At 46.3% G+C, this 22670-nt stretch overlaps 1 protein-coding gene across 4 annotated transcripts in view; it reads left to right on the top strand.

Moving 5' to 3' along the window:
• Positions 1–22670, top strand: part of LOC135898293 (ABC transporter G family member 23-like) — a 222863-nt gene that overhangs the window by 106661 nt on the left and 93532 nt on the right. For all 4 annotated transcript variants that reach the window (XM_065427162.2, XM_065427161.2, XM_065427164.2 and 1 more), the window contains one exon: positions 5110–5275. In XM_065427162.2, coding sequence (XP_065283234.1) covers positions 5110–5275 — 166 coding nt within the window. The remainder of the gene's footprint in view (positions 1–5109; positions 5276–22670) is intronic.

Raw genomic sequence — 22670 nt, 5'->3', positions numbered from 1 at the left:
GCAATACAAAACTGAGGAACGCTATATGTCACCTCATCTTTTCGTGCGAAAGGCTGTAAATGGGGAGGCGTACGAGCGACACTGGTTAATGTACTCGGAGTCCAAAGCTTCCGTTGACTGTTTCATGTGCAAACTATTTTCGATTTCAAGCAACTCCAGTGCTTTCACCACGCACGGCTTTTCTCGTTGGAAAAGAGCAGAAGAAAAGTTTTGCGCACATGAAAATAGCGTCGAGCACCGGAACTACGTGGCAGCATGGCTCGCCCGCTCTAACTCGAACATCACAATTAACAAGGAGCTGGTTAAGCATCTTGTCACTGAAACGGCTCACTGGACAAAGGTGTTGAAGCGCATAGTCGTTGTAGTTAAGCTCCTAGCAGAGTGCAACCTAGCGTTTATGGGCAGTGAGGAGATTTTTGGTTCACCGAGAAATTGCAATTATGTGGGAGTGCTTGAGGCTATTGCCAAGTTTTATCCCTTTCTAGAGTAGCACAGCAAACGCTATGGGAACAAAGAAAAAGGTCACCCATCGTATCTGTCAAAAAACATTTGTGACGAATTTATCGAGCATATGGCAAAGGCTGTCAAGGAACGTCTCGTTGACGAAGTGAAACGCGCAAAATACTTCTTTTTAATTGTTGAATTGACTTCAGACCTTACTCATGTTGATCAGTTCTCAGTTTTTTACGATACTATTTAAATGGGAAAGTATACGAACGCTTTCTGGGATTTGTTCCAATTGAATCGCATACCGGCTTGTATCTTTTCGATACCGGGATGTCCCTCTTGACGACCAATGACATTTCAATTGATGATTGTAGGGGCCAAGCTTATGATAATGCGAGTAATATGTCAGGAAAATACAAAGGACTGCAAGCTGAAATCAAACACCTGAACGAATTTGCAGTCTACGTCCCGCGTGCTTGTCATTCACTGAACTTAGTCGGCACGTGTAGCGTTGACAGTTGCCTTGAGGAAGTCAAATTTTTCACTGTATTTCAGAGACTGTGCATGTGTGTTCTTTGCTGCCTCACCTAAGCGATGGATGTATCATTCGGACAGCATGAGCGGAACTGGCCAGCAGCTTGCTTTGAAGAGTCTCTCTGAGACCAGCCGGTCAAGACGCGCTCAATAATGTAAGACCATTCTGAAAAATTTCAATGCAGTCTTGCGTTGCTTTGAAGCTATATCAAAGAACGAGGAAGAAAACGGTGACACTAGGAACGAAGCGCACTCTCTCATCAAGAAAATGACAAAACTAGAAACTGCATTCATGGCGATTTTCTGGAGAGAAATCTTGGAGCGCTTTGACAAAACGAGCGTAGCACTTCAGAAACCAGGCCTAGACATTTAAACTGCTGTAGACGTGCTATCTCTCTAGAAGGCTTTGTTAATTCTTTGCGACCTCTCTTTGATACCTTCGAAGAGAGAGCACGCACGCTAAGTACCAATCAATGTTATCAGGGTGAGGGCAAACGCATCGTTTTGAGTAAGCACCCGGACGGAAAAAGCGACAGTGCGCTAGTGTGTGTAGTAAAACACTGGAGCACATAGTATACAGTGCATAATAAAACATCAAGAAAAAAATTTTTTTAGCCAACATCAGCATGGTTTTAGGTCTGGTCGTTCTTGTTCGACGCAGCTCCTGGAATTCAGCCACAATCTTCTTCATTCATTCGATCTCGTTGTACGGACTGACTGTATATTTCTAGATTTTAGAAAGGCACTTCATTCTGTTCCCCCATGTTTTGCTGTTGTATAACCTATCATCCCTCGGTATCTCTCCTTCATTGCTTGATTGGATTAAGTGTTATCTACAAGAACGCATGCAACGTGTTGTAATTAATGGCTCGCAATCTGATTATATTGCTGTTACTTGGGGAGTTCCCCAGGGATCTGTTTTGGGGCTATTGCTGTTTTTGGTCTACATCAATGGCATTGCTCAGGTTGTGTCATGCAAAGTGCGTCTGTATGCGGATGATTGTGTGATTTATCACTGCATTAGGTCTGTCTGACCACGAGTACTTGCAACGCAATTTGGTCTGTATAACACGCTGGTGCGTTAGGTGGCAAATGTCTTTGAACCCCAGTAAGTGTCAATACGTCTTCTTTACACGTAAACAAAATCCATATATGTTCCATTATACATTAGACAATGTCCAGCTATCGCGAGTAACTGAGTATAAGTATATTGATGTTTATTTCTCATCGAATTTAACTTCGACTAAGCTCGTTGAATATGTTACAGTGAAAGCATGTAATATGCGAAAATATGTTACAGCGAAAGCATGTAATATGTTACAGAGAAAGCATGTAAAATGCTAAATTTTGTTAAACGCAACTTCCGGTTAGCTCCTCCCAAAATTAAAGAACTACTTTATTTTTCGAACGTAATACTCATATTAGAGTATGCCTGTATGGCCTGGGACCCGCAAACCAAAACTCTAATATGCTCGACCATGTACAGAACCGCGCAGCCCGTTGTGTCTGTAATAACTATGACTTTACTTATAGTATTACTGCACTTAAGGAATTAACTTGGGGTTGCAATTATTAAGCGCGCGCAGACAAAACATGAGATTAGAAATGCTTCTTTATAATTTATTTCTGTATGGTCAAAATACATAAAGAAACACACCTTTTACCTCATCGTTTCTTATCTCACAGAAGTGACCATACTTTAAAGATAACTTTTTTGTAGAACAAACGTCTTCAAGCATTCGTTTTTTCCACACACACAATAGCACAGTGGAATCAGCTAACGCAGGAAATTGCTGATTGTCCCACTGAAGCATCACTCAGAGCATTTCTGTTGAATTGATACTGGCGTGAACTTTTCTATTGCTGTGTTATTTTTGGTTAACCAGTTCTGTATTTTGTCGAGCTTATGGATACTATGTATCCGCCCCTACAATAATGCCTTCTGGTGCTTCAGGGCTTGAAATAAATAAATAAATAAATAAATAAATAAATAAATAAATAAATAAATAAATAAATACAATATTTGAAGGCGGAACTGTCACTGAGGCAGAGCCGAAGCGAGTCTGAGGAGCTGCGGATACGTGCACCGTGGCTAAACTTAAATATGGCAGTACCTCATATAGGAAATTTTTTTAGTTGTTATCCAAAGGGCTGCAAGCACCTCGGCCTTGATGTGAAGTTCGTTCAGTACAATTCATAGAATGTGCACTTACACCGCTTACACCGCCAAATGCGCACAAATGCCGTAGCTTCGTCCAAACGCATTGAACGCAGTCCGCCGTCGGGAGAGCACGAAAGACAGCACGACTCGAGGGACGCTAACGCTGATCCAGCTGACACGACGCGTTTCAGTGGCCGCGCTCAGCGTCGCGCAAGCTTCACAATGCTCACTTCTCGATACCAAGCCACTGTGGCCGGCCTTTTCATGCCTTCATGACTTCGTGTGAACACCGTAAGACCATTGCCGGCTCGAATGAAATTCTCGCGCTGAATACACAAACGCCTACGAAGCCTTTCCTAAGTGAGAGAAGGAGAAGATACAAAGAACATCGCACGAAGCGACTGAAAGACGTAAGCGTCGTCATTTCACCCAGTACTAATATTAGCCTCGTGTTTAGAATAAGCATCTTCGCCAATCATAATACGACGATGCCTGACGTCTGCTGTCGCTTTTCTTTCTCGTCTGATCTTAAAACAATTGAATTCCGCAGTTTTCCGTGTCAAAACCATGATCTGATTATGAAGCGCGCTGTACTGGGGGACTCGGGATTAATTTCGATGACCCGGTGGTCTTTAACGGGCCCCCAATGCAAGGAACATTTTTGCATTGGACTGCAAGTACTGAAGTTCGCAGCTCTGCTACCCTTACGCACACTTATTTTTTTCGACTACAGCGCTTGTCTTTGCAGCGGCGGGCACTGCACGCTTGTTGATTTTGCGAACAGTTTTAGCTTTGTGAATACGCTTTCCTCGTAAGATTTTTCTTGCGCCAAAGGTTGATCGTAAGTTCGCTCAGTGAATTCTGCCCCTGATCGCGTGCCTTTCCGAGCGCCGAATTATTACGCCAGCCGTGCCGATGACGTCATCTGCTGCGCCACCTGCCTATTCTTAGCTAGGTCGTCCGTCATCCACTGTGACAGCTCCTTCGCTTGGCGCTGCGCCAAATTTATCGCCGAGCTTCATATACCCGCACCGCGAATCTTCAAAGAGGGGGGGGGGCGGCATATACGCTCACGCGTAAATAGTTCATTAGTGTAGAGGCATAGTTTGTTTCCAATTCAATTCGAAAACACCAGCGCTAGACAACGTGAAAAGAAATGCGTTCAGAGTTAATCGTGCAGTTAGTTATGCGCAACCACTGAAACCCCATTGACATCCTTCAGCTATGGTCAAATGACTGCGTTCTTCAGTGGGCTGGAAACGACCCGTCTTACCAAGCTGAGCCCGTGTAACCTAGCTCTCTTTTACCAGCCGCGTTTTATAGACACGTAGAGAGTTTGGCAGGCGTCCACGTGACGCGTCGTTCGTGTCAGGTGTCGGTAGCTTCGCATTGTCTCGCAGTTCACATCTCTTACCGTGTAATTACAAAGCTGAGCCGTCCCTCATAGCGATGGCTCCTCCTGAATGCCTGGTTTTCGCATTCCTTGTTTTTCATGTCCAGAAATGCAGGACACGAGGCGCGCGACAAGCCTGGTGCCCTCTTTCGCGGTCGTCGTCCGCTCAGCGCTGCGTACATTAATGGATATCGCAATTTAAAAATCGAACATACATACATACATACATACATACATACATACATACATACATACATACATACATACATACATACATACATACATACATACATACATACATACATACATACATACATACATACATACATACATACATACATACATACATACATACATACATACATACATACATACATACATACATACATACATACATACATACATACATACATACATACATACATACATACATACATACATACATACATACATACATACATACATACATTGAATATCACACGGGTTTGTTTTGTGAGCGCCGTATTCCCCGTAGTGTCGACTTCAGTCGCATGGTCGTTGGCGCAAATGTTTTACGCGCCAATCGCCCCTGCAGCACCGTGGTGTTCCAGCTGGTGGTGCCGTCTTGCGTTGGCGTCGTGTTTTGCCTGTTCGTGGGCGGCAAGCCCTCCAATTTGCCCGTCGGAGTGGTGAACGAGGACCAGCACGGGGCCTTCAGCCGGGCCTTCCTAGGCGAGGTCTCCAACGAGACCGTCGTGCAGGTGAGGCTCACAACACGGTGCCGCAGCTGTAGGTGCATCGCTTATCACGTGCGCAGAAAATGGTTTCTAACAATATGGTTATGGGGGGTATTGCTGCGAGAATATCTTGGAGCTTTTCCGTTTCCGCTCAAGAGCTTCCTTTAGGCTGTATTTCATTCCAGTATCTGATTTGCTTATATTTTTCGTGTCTGCGATTTTGTTATACATCTCTCATTCCCCAATGATTCATATTGCATCTTGAGTTCGTCATTTCATGCATGCATAAATTATGTCTGCGTGGCGCCTCTGCAAGATCCACGCCCCTGCATCTTTTCCTGGGTCGAAGATGTCCTCAAGGAACATTTTTGTAGCTTTCTTCTGGTGACCATTCCCTAACTGACTTACACAAATAAAGCATTCATTCATGTTTCGCTGTCAGATCGCTTTCTTGGCGATCTTCGTGTTGTATAGTGCAGACTGAACGACCACAAACATTCACACAAAAAAACCCTGGGAGTTATCTCAGTATGCGTAAGCATTGTGCCGCCTGCTCATCTTTACGCAGCCCGGTGTCACTATCAATGTTATGAAACTTGATCCGACCAGTATAAACACGTATCAATCTTTTTTTTTCACCAGCGCAAAGGACAACGACCAGACGAGTGCATATACACAGCAATGTATGTGCACACGCCGACACTTATTGCAACGCTGTGTATGTGTACTTGGTCTCATCCTTGTCTTTTGCGCTGGTGAAAAAGAATTTCGCACCAACTAGCGGAAGCTTCAACAGCGCCTTATCAATCGTTATCGGTTGTTATCAACCTTATCGGACTCGATCCGAGTCATATCAATCCTTATCGGTCGGTATCAACCTTATCGTAATCGATCCGATGGTTATCAACTCTTATCTCCTCATAAAACTCCTCGGATATTATCCGACCCTTGTCAGCCCTTCATCATCATCATCATCATCATCATCAGCCTGGTTATGCCCACTGCAGGGCAAAGGCCTCTCCCATATTGCTACGGCACAATATGTGCGATCACGAAAGGCCAGCAGTGTGAAGACGACGACGACGATTAGAAGCTAGCGCGGGCTGTTGCCTCTTGGCCAAGCGCAGCGTATTTTCCTTGTAAATATATCTGTACATAGCTTTTCGTCTGCGTCTTCCTACGTAACATATCTGGTGGAGGTGGACGTTCCCTGTACCTCGTCACGGAGCTTCGCAGTGGACGGTACGTCGAGCCTTCCTTCATGGCTCCCGGCGACGACAACCCGACTCCGCCGGCTCCGACACCTGCTGCTACTTCGACGACCTACATCACTCTCCCCGCTCCCCGTGATCCTGGCGTATTCTCTGGCCAAGATGGGGAAGACGTCGATGACTGGATCCGCCTGTATGAACACGTCAGCCACAATAACCGGTGGGACCCTACTATTATGCTCGCCAACGTAGTCTTTTACCTCGGTGGCACACCTCGAGTTTGGTATCGCACGCACGAAGATGAGCTCACCAGTTGGGATTCACTTAAGACACAGCTTCGAGACTTGTTCGGCAACCCCTACGGTCAACAACTTGCCGCGCAGAAGGCGCTTTCCGGCCGTGTGCAGACGTCAACAGAGCCCTATGTCACGTACATTCAGGACGTCTTGGCTCTGTGCCGCAAAGTTGACACCCACATGACTGAGTCAGACAAGGTTTCCCACATACTCAAAGGCATTGCCGATGACGCCTTCAACTTGCTCGTTTGCAACAACGTAGCCACGGTGGATGCTGTTATAAAAGAATGCCGCCTCCTGGAACTCGCCAAAAGCCGACGTATTGACCAGCAGTTTGCCCGTCTGCCCAACACCCCAGCGACATCTTCCTGTGCCGACGCTCCTCGTCCCAACAACACTGCCGATGTTACCAGGATCGTCCGGCGTGAGATCGAGGCCGCCTATCCGGCTGCCTTCGACTCCAGTCCCACCAACACATCTGCAGTCACGGTCTCACTGATCCAGGCAGTTGTCCGCCAGGAGTTTGAAAACATGGGTCTTCACACTATCTGCTCGGCCCATCGCCCTGATACCCGCCCGGCTTCTTCGATTTCGCCCCGTCCCGCATCTTCTTACCCACCACGTTTCCGCAACCCATCTGAATGGCGCACTGCTGACGACAAGCCTATTTGTTTCCACTGCCATCGAATCGGGCACATTTCTCGGCACTGTCGTAGTCGCTGGAGTACCCCGATCCGGTCTACTTATACTGCCTACTCTCGCCCCTCAGGTGGCCCTTCTCGTCCCTATGCCACACGCTCCGATAATGCCGCCACTGATTCTCCTGCAACGGACCGCCCCTATTCTCGTTCGCCTTCGCCCCAACGACGACAATCTCGCTCTCCCCAGCCCCGTTGCTCCTATTCGCCGACTCCCTTCGGACGCCGCTCCCAGCCGGAAAACTAGACGATGCAGCGCCTCGAGGTGACGCTGCATTGCTCCCTACGCCACCAAATCCTCTACTGACTTTGCCCACTCATCTGCACCTTCTTGACGTGCAAGTCGACGGTGTTTCTGTGTCTGCTCTCATAGACACTGGGGCGCATTTGTCCGTGATGAGCGCTGACCTTCGTAACCGGCTCAAGAAAATTATCACGCCCGCCACGACGCCTGTTGTCCGTGTCGCCGATGGCGGAACAGCCCCCGTAATTGGTATGTGTACCGCCCGCGTCTCCTTCGCCGATCGCTCCACAATCGTGCTATTCACAGTCATCGCCCACTGTCCCCACGACATCATCCTCGGCTTAGACTTCCTCTCCGCACATTCTGCTCTCATCGATTGTTCCGCCAGTACTCTCCGTCTTGACCTGCCTGTTCTGGATCCTGCTGAACCACACCCCAGTCGCCTCAGTTCCTTGCCACCTTCGGCACTGACCTACGTTGACCTAGTGTCATCCCCACCAGTCCCCGACGGTCACTGCATCGCGGCTCCTATGCAAGACGTCCTCCTTACACACGGGATCACAGTACCCCATACAGTTTTATCTATTACGGCGAATTGCGTCTGCCTGCCAGTGGTCAACTTTGGCTTGACGACACAAGTGCTGCCACGTGGGATGTCTTTGGCCCAGCTTTGTTCATTCGAGGATCACTCAGTAGCATCCATTGCAGTAGACGACACTTCATCCGATACTCCTCTACCATCGCAGTCGACAAATTGTACCATCGCTGACTTACGGAAAATGATTGCCCCCGACTTGCCCTCCGAGCACGCTCGTGAACTCTACCGCGTTCTGTTTTCCTACCACGATATTTTTGACTTTAACGATCGTCCTTTAGCCCAAACTACAGCTGTCAAACATCGCATTAATACCGGCGATGCCCCTCCTATTCATCGCCGCCCGTATCGAGTGTCACCAGCTGAGCGTCAAGTTATTCACGCAAAAGTTCGCAAAATGCTTGCCAAGAACATTATTGAACCGTCATGTAGTCCTTGGGCGTCACCGGTTGTGCTGGTAAAAAAGAAGGATGGCTCATGGCGCTTTTGCGTGGATTATCGGCACCTTAACAGGGTTACCAAAAAGGACGTGTATCCCCTACCTCGGATTGATGACGCCCTTGACTGCCTCCACGGTGCTCGCTGTTTCTCCTCTATTGACCTTCGTTCCGGCTATTGGCAGATTGCCGTGGACGATCTCGACCGCGAGAAGACTGCCTTTGTAACACCCGACGGTCTTTATCAATTCAAGGTGATGCCGTTCAGCCTATGTAACGCTCCTGCCACTTTTGAACGCATGATGAACTCCCTTCTTCACGGTTTCAAATGGTCCATGTGCTTGTGCTACTTGGACGACGTCATCGTATTCTCCCCAACGTTCGCTACGCACCTCGAGCGCCTCTCAGCAGTCCTGGACGTTTTTCGGCGAGCCGGTCTACAACTCAACGCATCGAAGTACCAATTCGGCCGTCGCCAGATTACCGTCCTTGGACATCTCGTTGACGCGAACGGTGTGCAACCGGACCCAGGCAAGATCCATGCTGTTACGCACTTCCCTGTTCCGAAGTGTGTCAAGGATGTGCGCAGCTTCATCGGCCTTTGTTCGTACTTCCGCCGTTTCGTGAGAAATTTCGCCGCCATAGCACGACCACTAACCGACCTTTTGAAAAAAGACGCTCCTTTCCAGTGGGGCGATAACGAGGCCTCTGCATTCTCTCATCTAATCGACATTCTCACAACGCCTCCAGTTCTGGCCCATTTCGATCCTTCTGCGCCTACCGAAGTGCGTACTGATGCCAGCGGTCACGGAATTGTAGCAGTACTGGCACAACGCCAGCGTGGCCACGAGCGTGTTATCGCTTACGCCAGCAGGCTCCTCTCACCCGTGGAGCGCAACTATTCAATCACTGAGCGTGAGTGTCTGGCCCTAGTTTGGGCGGTTGCCAAGTTCCGCCCATACTTATATGGCCGATCCTTTTCCGTTGTGACAGACCATCATGCGCTTTGTTGGTTATGCTCATTGAAAGACCCTTCAGGAAGACTTGGTCGCTGGGCCTTACGCCTCCAAAAATATTCGTTCTCTGTCACCTACAAATCTGGCCGACTACACAAGGACGCTGACTGCCTGTCTCGCTACCCGGTAGACGAGCCTGACGACGCCGACAGTAGTACCGCCGACGGCATTTTCTCTGTGTCTGCCTTCGCTAACATCGCCGATGAGCAGTACCGAGATTTATCGCTGCGAGTACTCATAGAGCGTCTGCGCTCTACACCTACCGACGCATCCGTTCGCCGATATGTCCTCCAGAGCGGCATTCTGTACCGAAGGAGCTTCCTCCCTGATGGCCCTGATCTTCTTCTTGTCGTGCCAAAACATCTACGACAGACTGTGCTCTTTCAGATGCATGACGCACCAACTGCAGGACATCTTGGGGTAACCCGCACGTACGACCGCGTCCGCCGCCGCTTCTATTGGCCTGGTCTCGCTCGCTCCGTTCGACGCTATGTTGCTGCCTGTGATCCCTGCCAGCGTCGGAAGACACCTCAGGTGCTACCTGCCGCTCATCTCCAGCCGATCACCGTCCCTGTGGAACCGTTCTTTCGTGTTGGATTAGACCTGCTCGGTCCCTTTCCCACGTATATTTCTCCAACAACCCCGGTCATGTACTAATTGTGGCCATGCCGTCCCTGCAAATTTCTTAATCTCATCCGCCCACCTAACTTTCTGCCGTCCCCTGCTACGCTTCCCTTCCCTTGGAATCCAGTCCGTCAACCTTAATGACCATCGGTTATCTTCCCTCCTCATTACATGTCCTGCCCATGCCCATTTCTTTTTCTTGATTTCAACTAAGATGTCATTAACTCGCGTTTGTTCCCTCACCCAATCTGCTCTTTTCTTATCCCTTAACGTTACACCTATCATTCTTCTTTCCATAGCTCGTTGCGTCGTCCTCAATTTGAGTAGAACCCTTTTCGTAAGCCTCCAGGTTTCTGCCCCGTAGGTGAGTACTGGTAAGACACAGCTATTATACACTTTTCTTTTGAGGGATAATGGCAACCTGCTGTTCATGATCTGAGAATGCCTGCCAAACGCACCCCAGCCCATTCTTATTCTTCTGATTATTTCTGTCTCATGATCCGGATCCGCAGTCACTACCTGCCCTAAGTAGATGTATTGCCTTACGACTTCCAGTGCCTCGCTGCCTATTGTAAACTGCTGTTCTCTTCCGAGACTGTTAAACATTACTTTAGTTTTCTGCAGATTAATTTTTAGACCCACTCTTCTGCTTTGCCTCTCCAGGTCAGTGAGCATGCATTGCAGTTGGTCCCCTGAGTTGCTAAGCAAGGCAATATCATCAGCGAATCGCAAGTTACTAAGGTATTCTCCATTAACTTTTATCCCCATTTCTTCCCAATCCAGGGGTGCGATCTTGTACGCGTTCCAAACTCGAACGGAGGCGGTCCGTTCTTTCCGTCGCGAAATTGGCGGTCCGTTCCGTTGCGTTCGTCCGATAGCAGACAACACGGAATGATTGACAGCAGATATCACTTCACAATTGACGTCATGGCGTTCGACACCGTTGAAACTGACCAAGCGTGTGCGACTCGGTGGAACGGACCGCCTCCGTTCTATTTTGGAACGCGTACAAGATCGCACCCCAGGTCTCTGAATACCTCCTGTAAACACGCTGTGAATAGCATTGGAGAGATCGTATCTCCCTGCCTGACGCCTTTCTTTATTGGGATTTTGTTGCTTTCTTTATGGAGGACTACGGTGGCTGTGGAGCCGCTATAGATATTTTTCAGTATTTTTACATATGGCTCGTCTACACCCTGATTCCGTAATGCCTCCATGACTGCTGAGGTTTCGACAGAATCAAATGCTTTCTCGTAATCAATGAAGGCTATATATAAGGGTTGGTTGTATTCCGCACATTTCTCTATCACCTGATTGATAGTGTGAATATGATCTATTGTTGAGTAGCCTTTACGGAATCCTGCCTGGTCCTTTGCTTGACAGAAGTCTAAGGTGTTCCTGATTCTATTTGCGATTACCTTAGTAAATAGTTTGTAGGCAACGGACAGTAAGCTGATCGGTCTATAATTTTTCAAGTCTTTGGCGTCCCCTTTCTTATGGATTAGGATTATGTTAGCGTTTTTCCAAGATTCCGGTACGCTCGACGTTATGAGGCATTGCGTATACAGGGTGGCCAGTTTCTCTAGAACAATCTGCCCACCATCCTTCAGTAAATCTGCTGTTATCTGATCCTCCCCAGCTGCCTTCCCCCTTTGCATATCTCCCAAGGCTTTCTTTACTTCTTCCGGCGTTACCTGTGGGATTTCGAATTCCTCTAGCCGTTATTGGTGCTTATTATTACTGCCAGAATTACTACGATCAATATAAGTCCTCCTCGTCCTATAGTATCTTATCCACCCGCGTCGAACCATTCTCAACCCTGATTAGACTCATATAATCACTAATCACCCCGTATCATTCTTATCAACCCATTTGCTGCTTATCTGTATGTTGCACGACGTGAAGCGCATGAACCCTCCGAGATCGGTTGCATTTCGGTTCGTGAAGGAATGCCCAACAGCAGGCTCAATCCCGCAACCACCGACACGCATGGTGTGTTTGGCATTAAGTTTTCCCGACATTGGAATTTCCCTGATGATTAAAATACTGTTTATATGTGGTCCTAGAGATGGCTTTTATTCCAGTGTCGTCAAATCTTTGAAGAAAGCCTTCACAGAAACTGTTCTCCTTTGACATTTGTTTTGTACCACCAATACAACACATGAAGGACTTACGGGAAGCACGGACAGGCTTTCTCTCTCGGTAGGCATAGTCATGCTTGCACATTTAAAAGAAGGTCAAGACGGCACGCAACAGTGGTTCACACCCGCAGGATTTACTATTAATAGTGAGTCACCCATTACGTGCATTTTATTGCGATAGCAATTGTGTGGACGCTCCAAGCGCATTTCTGCCGTCGCCATCGCCGTGATGTTCCATATAAAGTCCAAACATAACATCGTCGCAGCGCGCAGTACGCTGTATGTGCGAGCGAAAGATTACCAGGGTATGCATAAGGATTTCACCAAATTTAAGTTGGCCCACCCCCAAGTTAAACATGGCCCACCACGAAATTTAAGTTTGCCTATATCTAAATTTCAAGTTGGCCCAGCCTAGAATTGAACTTTGCAAACCTGCAGATTTCAAATTGGCCCAACCAGAAATTTCAAGCTGTCCCACGTCCACATTTCAAGTTGGCCCACCCCAAATTAAAGGTTGTCCATGCCTAAATTTAGGCTGTCCCATATCCAAATTTCAATTTGGCCCGCCCCCCAACTTAACTGCCAAACCTTCAGATTTCGAGTTGGCCTATCCCAAAATTTAGCTTGGCCCACTCGGAAATTTTAAGTATGCCCACCCTCAAATTTCAAGTTGTCCCACCCGGAAATTTCAAGCTGGCCCACGTCCAAATTTGATGTTGGCTCACCCCAAATTAAAGTTGACCCGCCCCCAAATTTAGCTTGCCAAGCCCCCAGATTTCGAGTTGGCCTATTTCAATATTTCACTTGGCCCACCATAAAATTTCAAGTTTGCCAACTCCCACATTTAAGCTAGCACATCTCCCAGTTTCAAGTTGGCACAGCGCTAAATTTGAGTTGGCCCACCTTCAAATTTCAATTTAGCCCACCCTCAAATTTCAACTTTGCCCACCCCTAGATTTCAACTTGGCCCATGCCAAGTTGGCCCAAGTTGGCCCATTATCAAATTTCAAATTGGCCCATCATCAAATTTCAGGTTTGCCCACCCCCAAACTTCAGCTGGCCCACCCCCAAATGACAAGTTGGCCCAAGCCGAGATTTCAGTTGGACCACCACCAAATTTCAAGCTGGCCAACCCGCGAACTTAAGAGGAAGCTTTATCTCGGGCCCAACTCCGACGTGGCCTATTCAATTATATTTAAAACGCAAAAACGCACTTCTGAGATAACCCCTGGAAAGTTTAATTCCAGTCACTGTTGGAAGCGGAATTTTGATTTAGGGCCTGAGTGTTGTTAAAAAGATTTTCAAAAATTCGGAAGTTTGAAAAAAATGGGAGCACGAAGTTTATAAATTAATAGCTCTGCATCAGGAACAGATATCTTGGTTCTGTAAACGGTACCCATTAGGTCATTGAAAGAGGACAAATTCGATATGTTGTTTTATGTCTTACGGAAATTTGTTACGTTGTGTACAAGGGTTCTGCAAAAGCTGCATTTCTATATTACAGCATTCTTTGTGTTCATGTGTGACGCATCATTTTTGTCCGCTTTAGATGTACTATTATATGCATTTCACAGAATTGTGATGTCATCTTTCGTTGCTGAGTTAGAGAGTTGTAAACTTGATGGTTTCATTTCCTGAAAATTTTCGATGTTTGGCAATTTTTAATAAGAAATTTGCGACCTAAATCGAAAATTCGAGACAAGCAGTTACTAGATTTGAAAATTGTCTTTTGAATGCAACAAACCTCGTCAAATTTGGTGCAGTTGTTGCCGAGAAAAACGAATTCTCCTTTTACATGTATATTGATACGCGCACCCGAGCTAAAGCTTCCTCCTAAGTAAGCGTACCCCCACAGTTTATACTCTGCTCATCCCCAAATTTCAAGTTCACCCACCACCAAATTTACGTTAGCCCACTCCCAAATTTCGCTTAGTCCAGGTTCAAATTTGAAGTTTTCCTAACCCCAAATTTATTTTGGCCCATGTCCAAATTTCAAGCTAGGCCATGGAATGGAATGATGGCGTCGTGCCTGAGTGGTGGAAGTCCAGCCACTTGATACCACTCCTGAAGCCTGGAAAGTCCCCACTTGACCTAGCATCCTACCGACCCATTTCGCTCTCCAACTGTGTTGGGAAGGTCATGGAAAGAATGACTCTCACCCGCCTAGAGTGGTATCTTGAGCGCCACAACGTATACCCGGAGGCCATGGCTGGTTTTAGAAGAGGCCGTTCCTCTATTGACAACGTCATCGACCTCGTCACGTTTGTACAACAAGAAAAACACCACAAGCGTATATCGGTTGCACTATTCCTCGACGTGTAAAGCGCCTATGATAATGTAACGCATGAAGCCATGCTTGATGCCCTGGAAAATAATAAAATTGGTGGACGCATGTTTCTGTAGATTCGGAACTATCTATTCAAAAGAGCCTTCTTTGTGCACAGTGCAGATGGCCGAACCGCTGACCATTACACTTGCCGTGGCGTCCCTCTTTGATCAGTGTGGGGTTCTCAGCCCCACTTTGTTCAGCCTTGCAATCCTTGGACTTGCCGACGTTCTACCATATACAGTAAACCTTTCCATATATGCTGGCGACATATGCATATGTGCCTCGGCAGTTAAACGTCTCCAGGTGCGTGCACGGCTCCAAAAAGCAGTGACCCTAACATCATCGTACCTGCGTGTTCAATGCCTCAGCATTTCGACCGAGAAGTGTGCCTTAGTCGCTTTTACCCACAAGCCCATGACCTGGTACCCCATTTCTATTGACCACCAACCAATTTCCTACGCAAAAACTCACCGATTCGTAGGCCTTATTATAGACAGAGACCTTTCATGGAGCCCCCACATCTCATACTTGAAGAAGAGGCTTACTTCTATCTCCCATATACTAAGGTTTCTTGCCGGTAAAACGTGGGGCACATCCGTAGCATCTATGCTTCAACTATACAGAACGCTCTTCCTAGGATACTTGCGATACAGCACACCAGTGCTCTCCTATGCTAACAAAATTAACATCCATGTCCTACAGAGCATTCAAGGCCAAGGCCTTCGAACATGTCTGGGGCTACCTCGAAATGCTTCAACCGTGGAAACACTTGCCACCGCGAGAGACCACCCAATAATGACCTATATAGCTATTGACGCACTCCGGGCGCATGTTCGCCATATATCCAGAGTCCCTGACCACCATCTCGCTCGCTTGCCTGAGAAAAGACTCAAGGTAGCGTTCTCCAGATCAATTGTGGCTAACCGGCACTCTTTGTCTTTGAGGCACTCACCCGCAATAAGAACACCATCCCCTATGTAGTGCTTGAAAAAGCCTCCTGTGTACCTTGCTGTTCCATGAATAGTGAAGAAAGCTAGCCTGACCACCGCGGCTCTCAAGCAGATCACATTGGAACTTTTGCATTGTTCATACGCTAACCAAATCCATGTTTACATGGATGGTTCCATCTCGGAAAATTCTACGGGCGCCGTTGTTCTACCATCTCAGTCGGTCGTCATCAAGTTTAAGACTTCACACGTAACGACATCTACAGGTTCCGAACTGGCCGCTCTTCGCGCTGCTGTCGAATACATTTAAAAAGAACCGTCCAACAAATGGGCACTATTTTGTGACTCGGAAGCAGCCCTCCAGAGCTTGCGAAGTTTACGACGTGGCAATTACGAACAGCTGGTGTCACAAATCAACGAAACTTGCCATTGCACTTCTGAACGAGGACATGATATCGTATTTGAGCGGCTGCTGGGACATTGTGGCATCATTGGTAATCACCTCGCCGATGACGCTGCCCGACGTGCCCAGGCTGGCTCACCGACACTCCTTATACCTTTATCGAGAGTCGACGCTGCAAGAGAGCTTCGCAGTCTCGCTCGTACCATCACGTTAAGTTACTGGCGTACACCACAGAACTCTACGTGTCGTTTGTACAGCCTCGACCCATCACTGAAACTTAAATTACCAGCGAACCTTCCACGACGTGACGCAACACTGCTGTGTCGGCTGTGGGTAGGAGTAGCATTCACCAACTCCTACAGCTACCGTATTGGAATGGCGGATTCACCAATGTGCGCTAAGTGCAAGTGTGAACAGACCATCAGTCACCTTCTGTGCCACTGTTCTCGCTTCGATAATCAACGTGAGACTCTCCAGTGTGCCTTAAATAGACTGGATGACAGGCCATTTACGGAAGCGAAGATCTTGGGAGCCTGGCCTCGCAGTTCATTGGCCCAGAAAGCAGCTCGAGCGCTTTTTCGCTACCTGAAGGCAACAGACTTGAGTGCCCGACTATAGACATCCTGCACTTAAGTTCTCTCTCTTCCTCTTTCACTCCCCATTCCCCTCCCCACGTGTAGGGTAGCAAACTGGACTCCGTATGGTTAACCTCCTTGCCTTTCAAATACAAATATATGCCTTTATTTCCATAAACGTACAATTTATGGAGGATTTAAGGAAAAAGTTGCTCGCAGCAACTTGACGGGCCTTAAACCCGGTCTGAGGGCAGCAGCAGAAGGCACAGGCACTGATTTAGAACCGACAAAACAAATACATAAGCGAAAGAAAAAAAAAACAATGACAAGTTGGCTTAGGCAGTATGCCAGCAAACAGAAGTGCAATGAAAGAAAAGAAAGAAAAAAGGAAAAAAGAAAGAGAAACAATAGAAATCCTAGAAACTACGTGAATCCACAGTGTACAGTATTTTAGAAAAGAAGCAGCAATAGAACAAGGTAATCATTGTAGGAAAGAATAAGACATGATTTGACAGAGGCTAATATCAAACTGAGATGTGTGACGACAGTCTACTTCAGAAAACAGTCACAAACAACCCATTAAATCATCTTCAAATGTCACTGAAATGCTCATATAAATGCGATACAGGACAGGAAGTGACATCTATGTTATAACATTTAGGCGTGTTTAATAGGCGTGGTAAGCGATGGTACAACATTTGAAGAGCATAGTTAGTGCGAGGGTGCGGCACATACCAGTGTTCAGGTGACCGTGTACTGTATTCTGTTCTGTTTCTAGTTAGTTGTGCTAGCGATGTGATGTATGACTGGCTTTGTTTTGCTTCTTTACGATAGGCTAGTAACAGCCTCAACTGCAACAGAGAATGCAGTGTGAGTAAATTCAACTGTTTGAATAGAGGTGCAGTGTGAGCGTCTACTGGAGCATTACAGATACTACCTATGGCCTTTTTTGAAGCAAGAATAACCGATTTATGTTTGTAGCAGACGTCGTACTCCATACGAGGCAGCAGTAGTGTACGTGACTCAGGAAGAGAGTGTTGTACAAAAGAAGTTTGACCTTGCGTGGCAGCGGTCTTAAGCTGAAGAGCGCCCCAGCTACTTGCGCAAGTTTGCCTCCAAGGGAGTCGATGTGATTAGTCCATAACATATGACTGTCAAAAAAGACACCTAACGTCTTCGCAGACTGAACAAGCTCAATTGTTGAAGAACCTATTATAATGTCGGTCTCTAAGCTCACACTTTTATTTTTTGGTTGAAGTAAAATAGCTTTTGTTTTGTCAGTGTTAATTTTTAAGCCATTATCCTGTGACCATCTGCGTATTTTTTCAAGAACAGAGTTTGCAGTTGAAACCAGGCTTTCAACGTTGTTCGATGAAAAAAGCAGCGTAGTGTCATCGGCATAGATGATGTATTTAGGTTCACTATCGACAAGAACAAGGTCATTAACGTATATGTTGAAAAGCAGGGGGCCCAATATGCTTCCTTGGGGAACACCAACTGTTACTTCCTTGAACTGGGAGCAGATGCCATTAATTTCAAATAAGATTTCACTATATCCAAAGCAATACCACGAATACTGTAGTACTCTAGCTTCTTTAACAAAAGTTCATGGTTAATAGAGTCAAACACATTACTGAAGTCGATAAGAACCCCGAGCGTGAGCAGCTTGTTTTCAAAATTTCGCAATATTTGTTCCTTTTGTGTTAGTAACGCGAGCTGGGTTGACCGTCCCTTTCGAAAAGCATATTGACAGTCAGTGAACAGGTTATGTTTTTCAAGGAAATCTGAAATACGCCGAAATATTATTTTTTCAAGTCCTTTTGAAAATACTGGAAGTATTGAAATTGGTCTGTAATTAGATGTCACAGTTTTATTGCCTTTTTTAAACAGTGCAAGTACTTTAGCTGTCTGCATTTTGGCAGGAAATACCCCAGATGTCAGGCAGAGGTTGTAAATGTATGTTAAAACAGGCGATATAATGTTCAAGACGTGCTTTACAGATGTAATCTGTATGCCGTCAATGTCACACGACGTGGTATTACGTAACTCAGAAAATAAATGGACTAGCTCAGACTCAGTAGTAGGATATAAGAATATACTATCGGGGCACCTGACCTGAACATAGTGGGTGGCATTTCTGTGCACACATGAACCAGCTGCATTAACAAAGAAATTATTAAAGTTATCAGGAAGCACTTCATCCGGGATGATAATGCCATTTTTAAAAATCTCAATATTTGCAGGCGACGACGGCGCTCGGTTTAACAGAACATTTAGTTTTTTCCAAGTTCTGCGACTATCATTTTGACAAGACATAAAGTATTCATATTCATAAGAGGCCTTGGCTTTCCGAAGCTCATTTGTTAGCTTATTGCGGCAGCGTTTAAATATGTGTAGATCGGTTATATTACGAGACTTAACAAACTGGTTATAGAGCATGTTTTTAAACTTTATTTTGCGAAAGAGGTCGTCCGTGATCCACGGTTTGCGAATGTGCGATGATCGCTTGCGTCTAGTTCGCAGAGGAAAGTTTTCCTGGTAACACGTGATGAAAATACGTAGAAATTCCTCATATGCTGAATTCTGCTGAATGCTGCTGTATTCCATATGGCATATACATTGCTCCAGTCAAGTAACTGAATCTGTCTGCGAAACGTTTCGAGACGGTTTGGTGTAATCACTTGGCTGGGGAAAAGACGCTGTCGATTTTTCTCAGTGCATCGTTTGAGACAGAAAGAAACGGGCATATGGTCGCTCGGGTTACACGAAAGAACGCCGGCTTTTATGATAGCCGTTGAAACATTAGTGATAAACAAATCCAGGCAAGTTGACGCGGCATAGGTTACTTGTGTTGGAACAGAGATAACGCTTGAGCAACCATGCGACTGAAGCAGGATATGAAATTCCCTAGTTAAGCACGTGTCAGCTAGGAGATCAATGTTAAAGTCACCACCCCAGATTACGTCATACTTATACGTACAGACATATGCAAAGAAATTTTCGAGAAAACTCCTTCTTCCCTTCTCTCTCTCTCTAGGCCACCTTCAAATGTCATCCCACCTCCTAATATAAGCGGCCCCAACCCTAAATTTCAATTGGCCCAGGCGACATTTGAAGTTCTCTCAACCCCAAATTTCAGTTGCCTCACTCCTATTATAAGCTTGCCCATGCATTTTCTAAGCAGCCGTATGTATCTCCATGGGTATCCTCTTTTCATATTATTTTTAGGTTTAAATTGTTGCTGATCCTTATATAGGCACCAATCAGCTACATTTATACTACTATAACGATTAAATGACTTAGCTTTGCAAATTACGCATTTTTGAGCAGATAGAAGGCATTAGACCGTTCCCGTGACGGGGCTGGGGTACTCGCCAAAGAATGCTTGCGCACAAAAGCCTGTCAAGCGGTCAATGCTATTCACTATGAAAGCAAAAAGTTACCTTCTATAAACAAAGACAGCGCGTTTGATTGGGCTGTTCCAATAACGCGGTGAATCACCGCCCGATGCTTACGTCAGTGGTTACGTAAATATAACGGTACGAGATTGGAATAAAGACAGAATGGAATAACTTTTTGTTATAGGGCCTGTGTTAAATCTTTTTGTTTGAGTCGTGCTGCGCTGAGGATTTCAGTTCAGGAGGAAGCGCTGTAGACACAGAAAGTGGGGAGACGCTAAGTTTACATACGCTGCGCAGCAGAAATCATAGACACATTCTCACAGCGCTGCCACGATTGGTGTTCATTTACTTTACGCACAGAGACTGAATTCATTAATTCCATCAACTGATATAACTAATTGAAAGACGAAATAAACGGCTAGTGTCTGCAGCGTGACGGACCCGTTCTGTAGTACGCGTTGGCGCTGGCTGCCATCGGATGGTCAGTCACGAAAGTGCTTCCGTCGCTAAATTGCGTGATGCAGTTTGTGTACATTTATCTTTCCGCAGTGCAGCAGGGATCATAGTGAGTGCATACGCACATATTTGTCATGTAGTCGTTAACCCGCTAACATAGACACATGAAGTCACGACGTTAAGGCAGAAGTTTTTGCGCTCTCTTCACTGCATGCTGTAACTGAGCATGTGTTGGTGGGCTAGTTGGTTAAGCATGATTACAAAAACGGCGCCGAATAAAACAACACACGAAAAAGGGGAACACGTGACAGCACGCAGCACAGGTTGCGCCTACGTGCTGTCTCGTGTTTCCCTTCTTCGTGTGTTGTTTTATTCGGCGCCGTTTTTGTAATAATGCATGCTGTAACTATCCCACGTACCTTACCCCAAGAGCCAATTACATTTCGCATGTCATACCAGCAACCATTTTTCAGGCAGTATATGGAATTCTACCTGCTTTCGCTTAAATTTATATAGCACTTCACTAGGCTCACTTCAAAACCCCGAAATTCTTGTATGCGGCAGTTTTAAAATAAACAGCTCCAACGATAGTTTCAGAGACTACCGCACTGTTCGCACCTGCGATTCGCATAAATAGGCCAAGAACGAAGCGCCTTCTCAATGAGCATCGACATAGGCTACACTTTAATACTCTTGAACGCCCAGCTGAGGCTGTAAATAAAACCTGAATGCTCAAACGGTCCAAACAAGACTAGTTATACTCCCGGGCCACAGCATAACTGAGTCAACAATTAAGCTGAGTCTTCCCTCCATCAGCTCACGCTTCCGGCGGCGGTAGCAGTGTGCAGGGGCTTTAGCTTGTGCCACCCAACTATCACCGTTTCTCGCCACCAGGCTTCACCATGGCGTGTTCAAGCTCCAGCACAATCTTATTTATTTATTCAGCCTTTATTTGTATTACATACGACAGTTCTACAAGGGCTATATCAGGCAGTGGGTGCAATGAAGAAATCGCAAAGGACGATACAGCAGCAAACATTAAACGAACATTAACACGAACATTAACACGAACATTTAAAAAAAGAGCTAGATATTGGAACATGACATCGTAGCATGAAGTGCCGAAATAAAATCGTTAAGAGGAAAAGAGCACACAGTACCAGGTAAGAAATGTTGAAAGTCAAGTGTTTTCGGATAAACGTTACGTTAAATTTATTAATGCGGTGGGGGAAAGGTTCCGCGGGAGGGGGTTGAGATCTCGGTAACATCGGCTAGAAATTTTCTTAGCGAATGTTAAGTGCGCACAGGTTGCTAATGTAAAAGAAAAACTCACCATATTGAAATAGAATTTTAGAGTGCACACAACGACACGCCGACAGGGGTGCAAAGTTTAAGGAAGGAAGGAAGAGTAGCAGAAGGCGACAAGAGGCGATCCCATGCGCGGCATGTTAAGCACACGGACTCGAAGCTTTTTTTTTTTTTGCTTCTTCCCCCCATTCTGCTTGAGCTGGCCGCCACTGTCTTGCTGATTCTATACAACTACTTTGGCCTCTGAGTACGCGAACATTGTCGGCCAGTCCCGGAACGGCCAGTGTGCCGCAGGGTAGGTGCCTGAACAGGCAAGTAGAAGAGGCGATAAGTGAACTCGACAACAAGATCAGGCGAGTGGGGAGAAAGAAGGGAACGAAATTGGAGCAGAGCGCGCATTTAGCAAGGAACGTTGAGCTGCACACAAAAGTGACGACATGCCAGTAAACAAAGAAAGCTTCGCTTACAACGCATTCCCAATATGCGGGGGACCCACCGACCGTTCTGTTTTTCCCGCCAGGATTAAGTTTTACTAGTGTCGTACAAGTTCAAACGGTATAAAAAAGCTAAAGTATCGGTAGCATGAGCGCTTTATACAGCAGTAAGCCTCGTTTTTTAGGAGCGTCAGAATGCGTGAGCCTTACATATCCAACTTTTTAGCTGCTTTACTGGTTATTACATGTGCACTCTTGATCAAAGGTATACGGGCTGTGCTGCCTGTGACCGCCATGCTGAACT

This window comes from Dermacentor albipictus, chromosome 5 (genome assembly GCF_038994185.2).
Source record: "Dermacentor albipictus isolate Rhodes 1998 colony chromosome 5, USDA_Dalb.pri_finalv2, whole genome shotgun sequence".
Lineage (NCBI taxonomy): Eukaryota > Metazoa > Arthropoda > Arachnida > Ixodida > Ixodidae > Dermacentor > Dermacentor albipictus.
The sequence above is the reverse complement of the archived record's forward strand: the minus strand, read 5'-3'. Positions and strand labels throughout refer to the sequence as shown.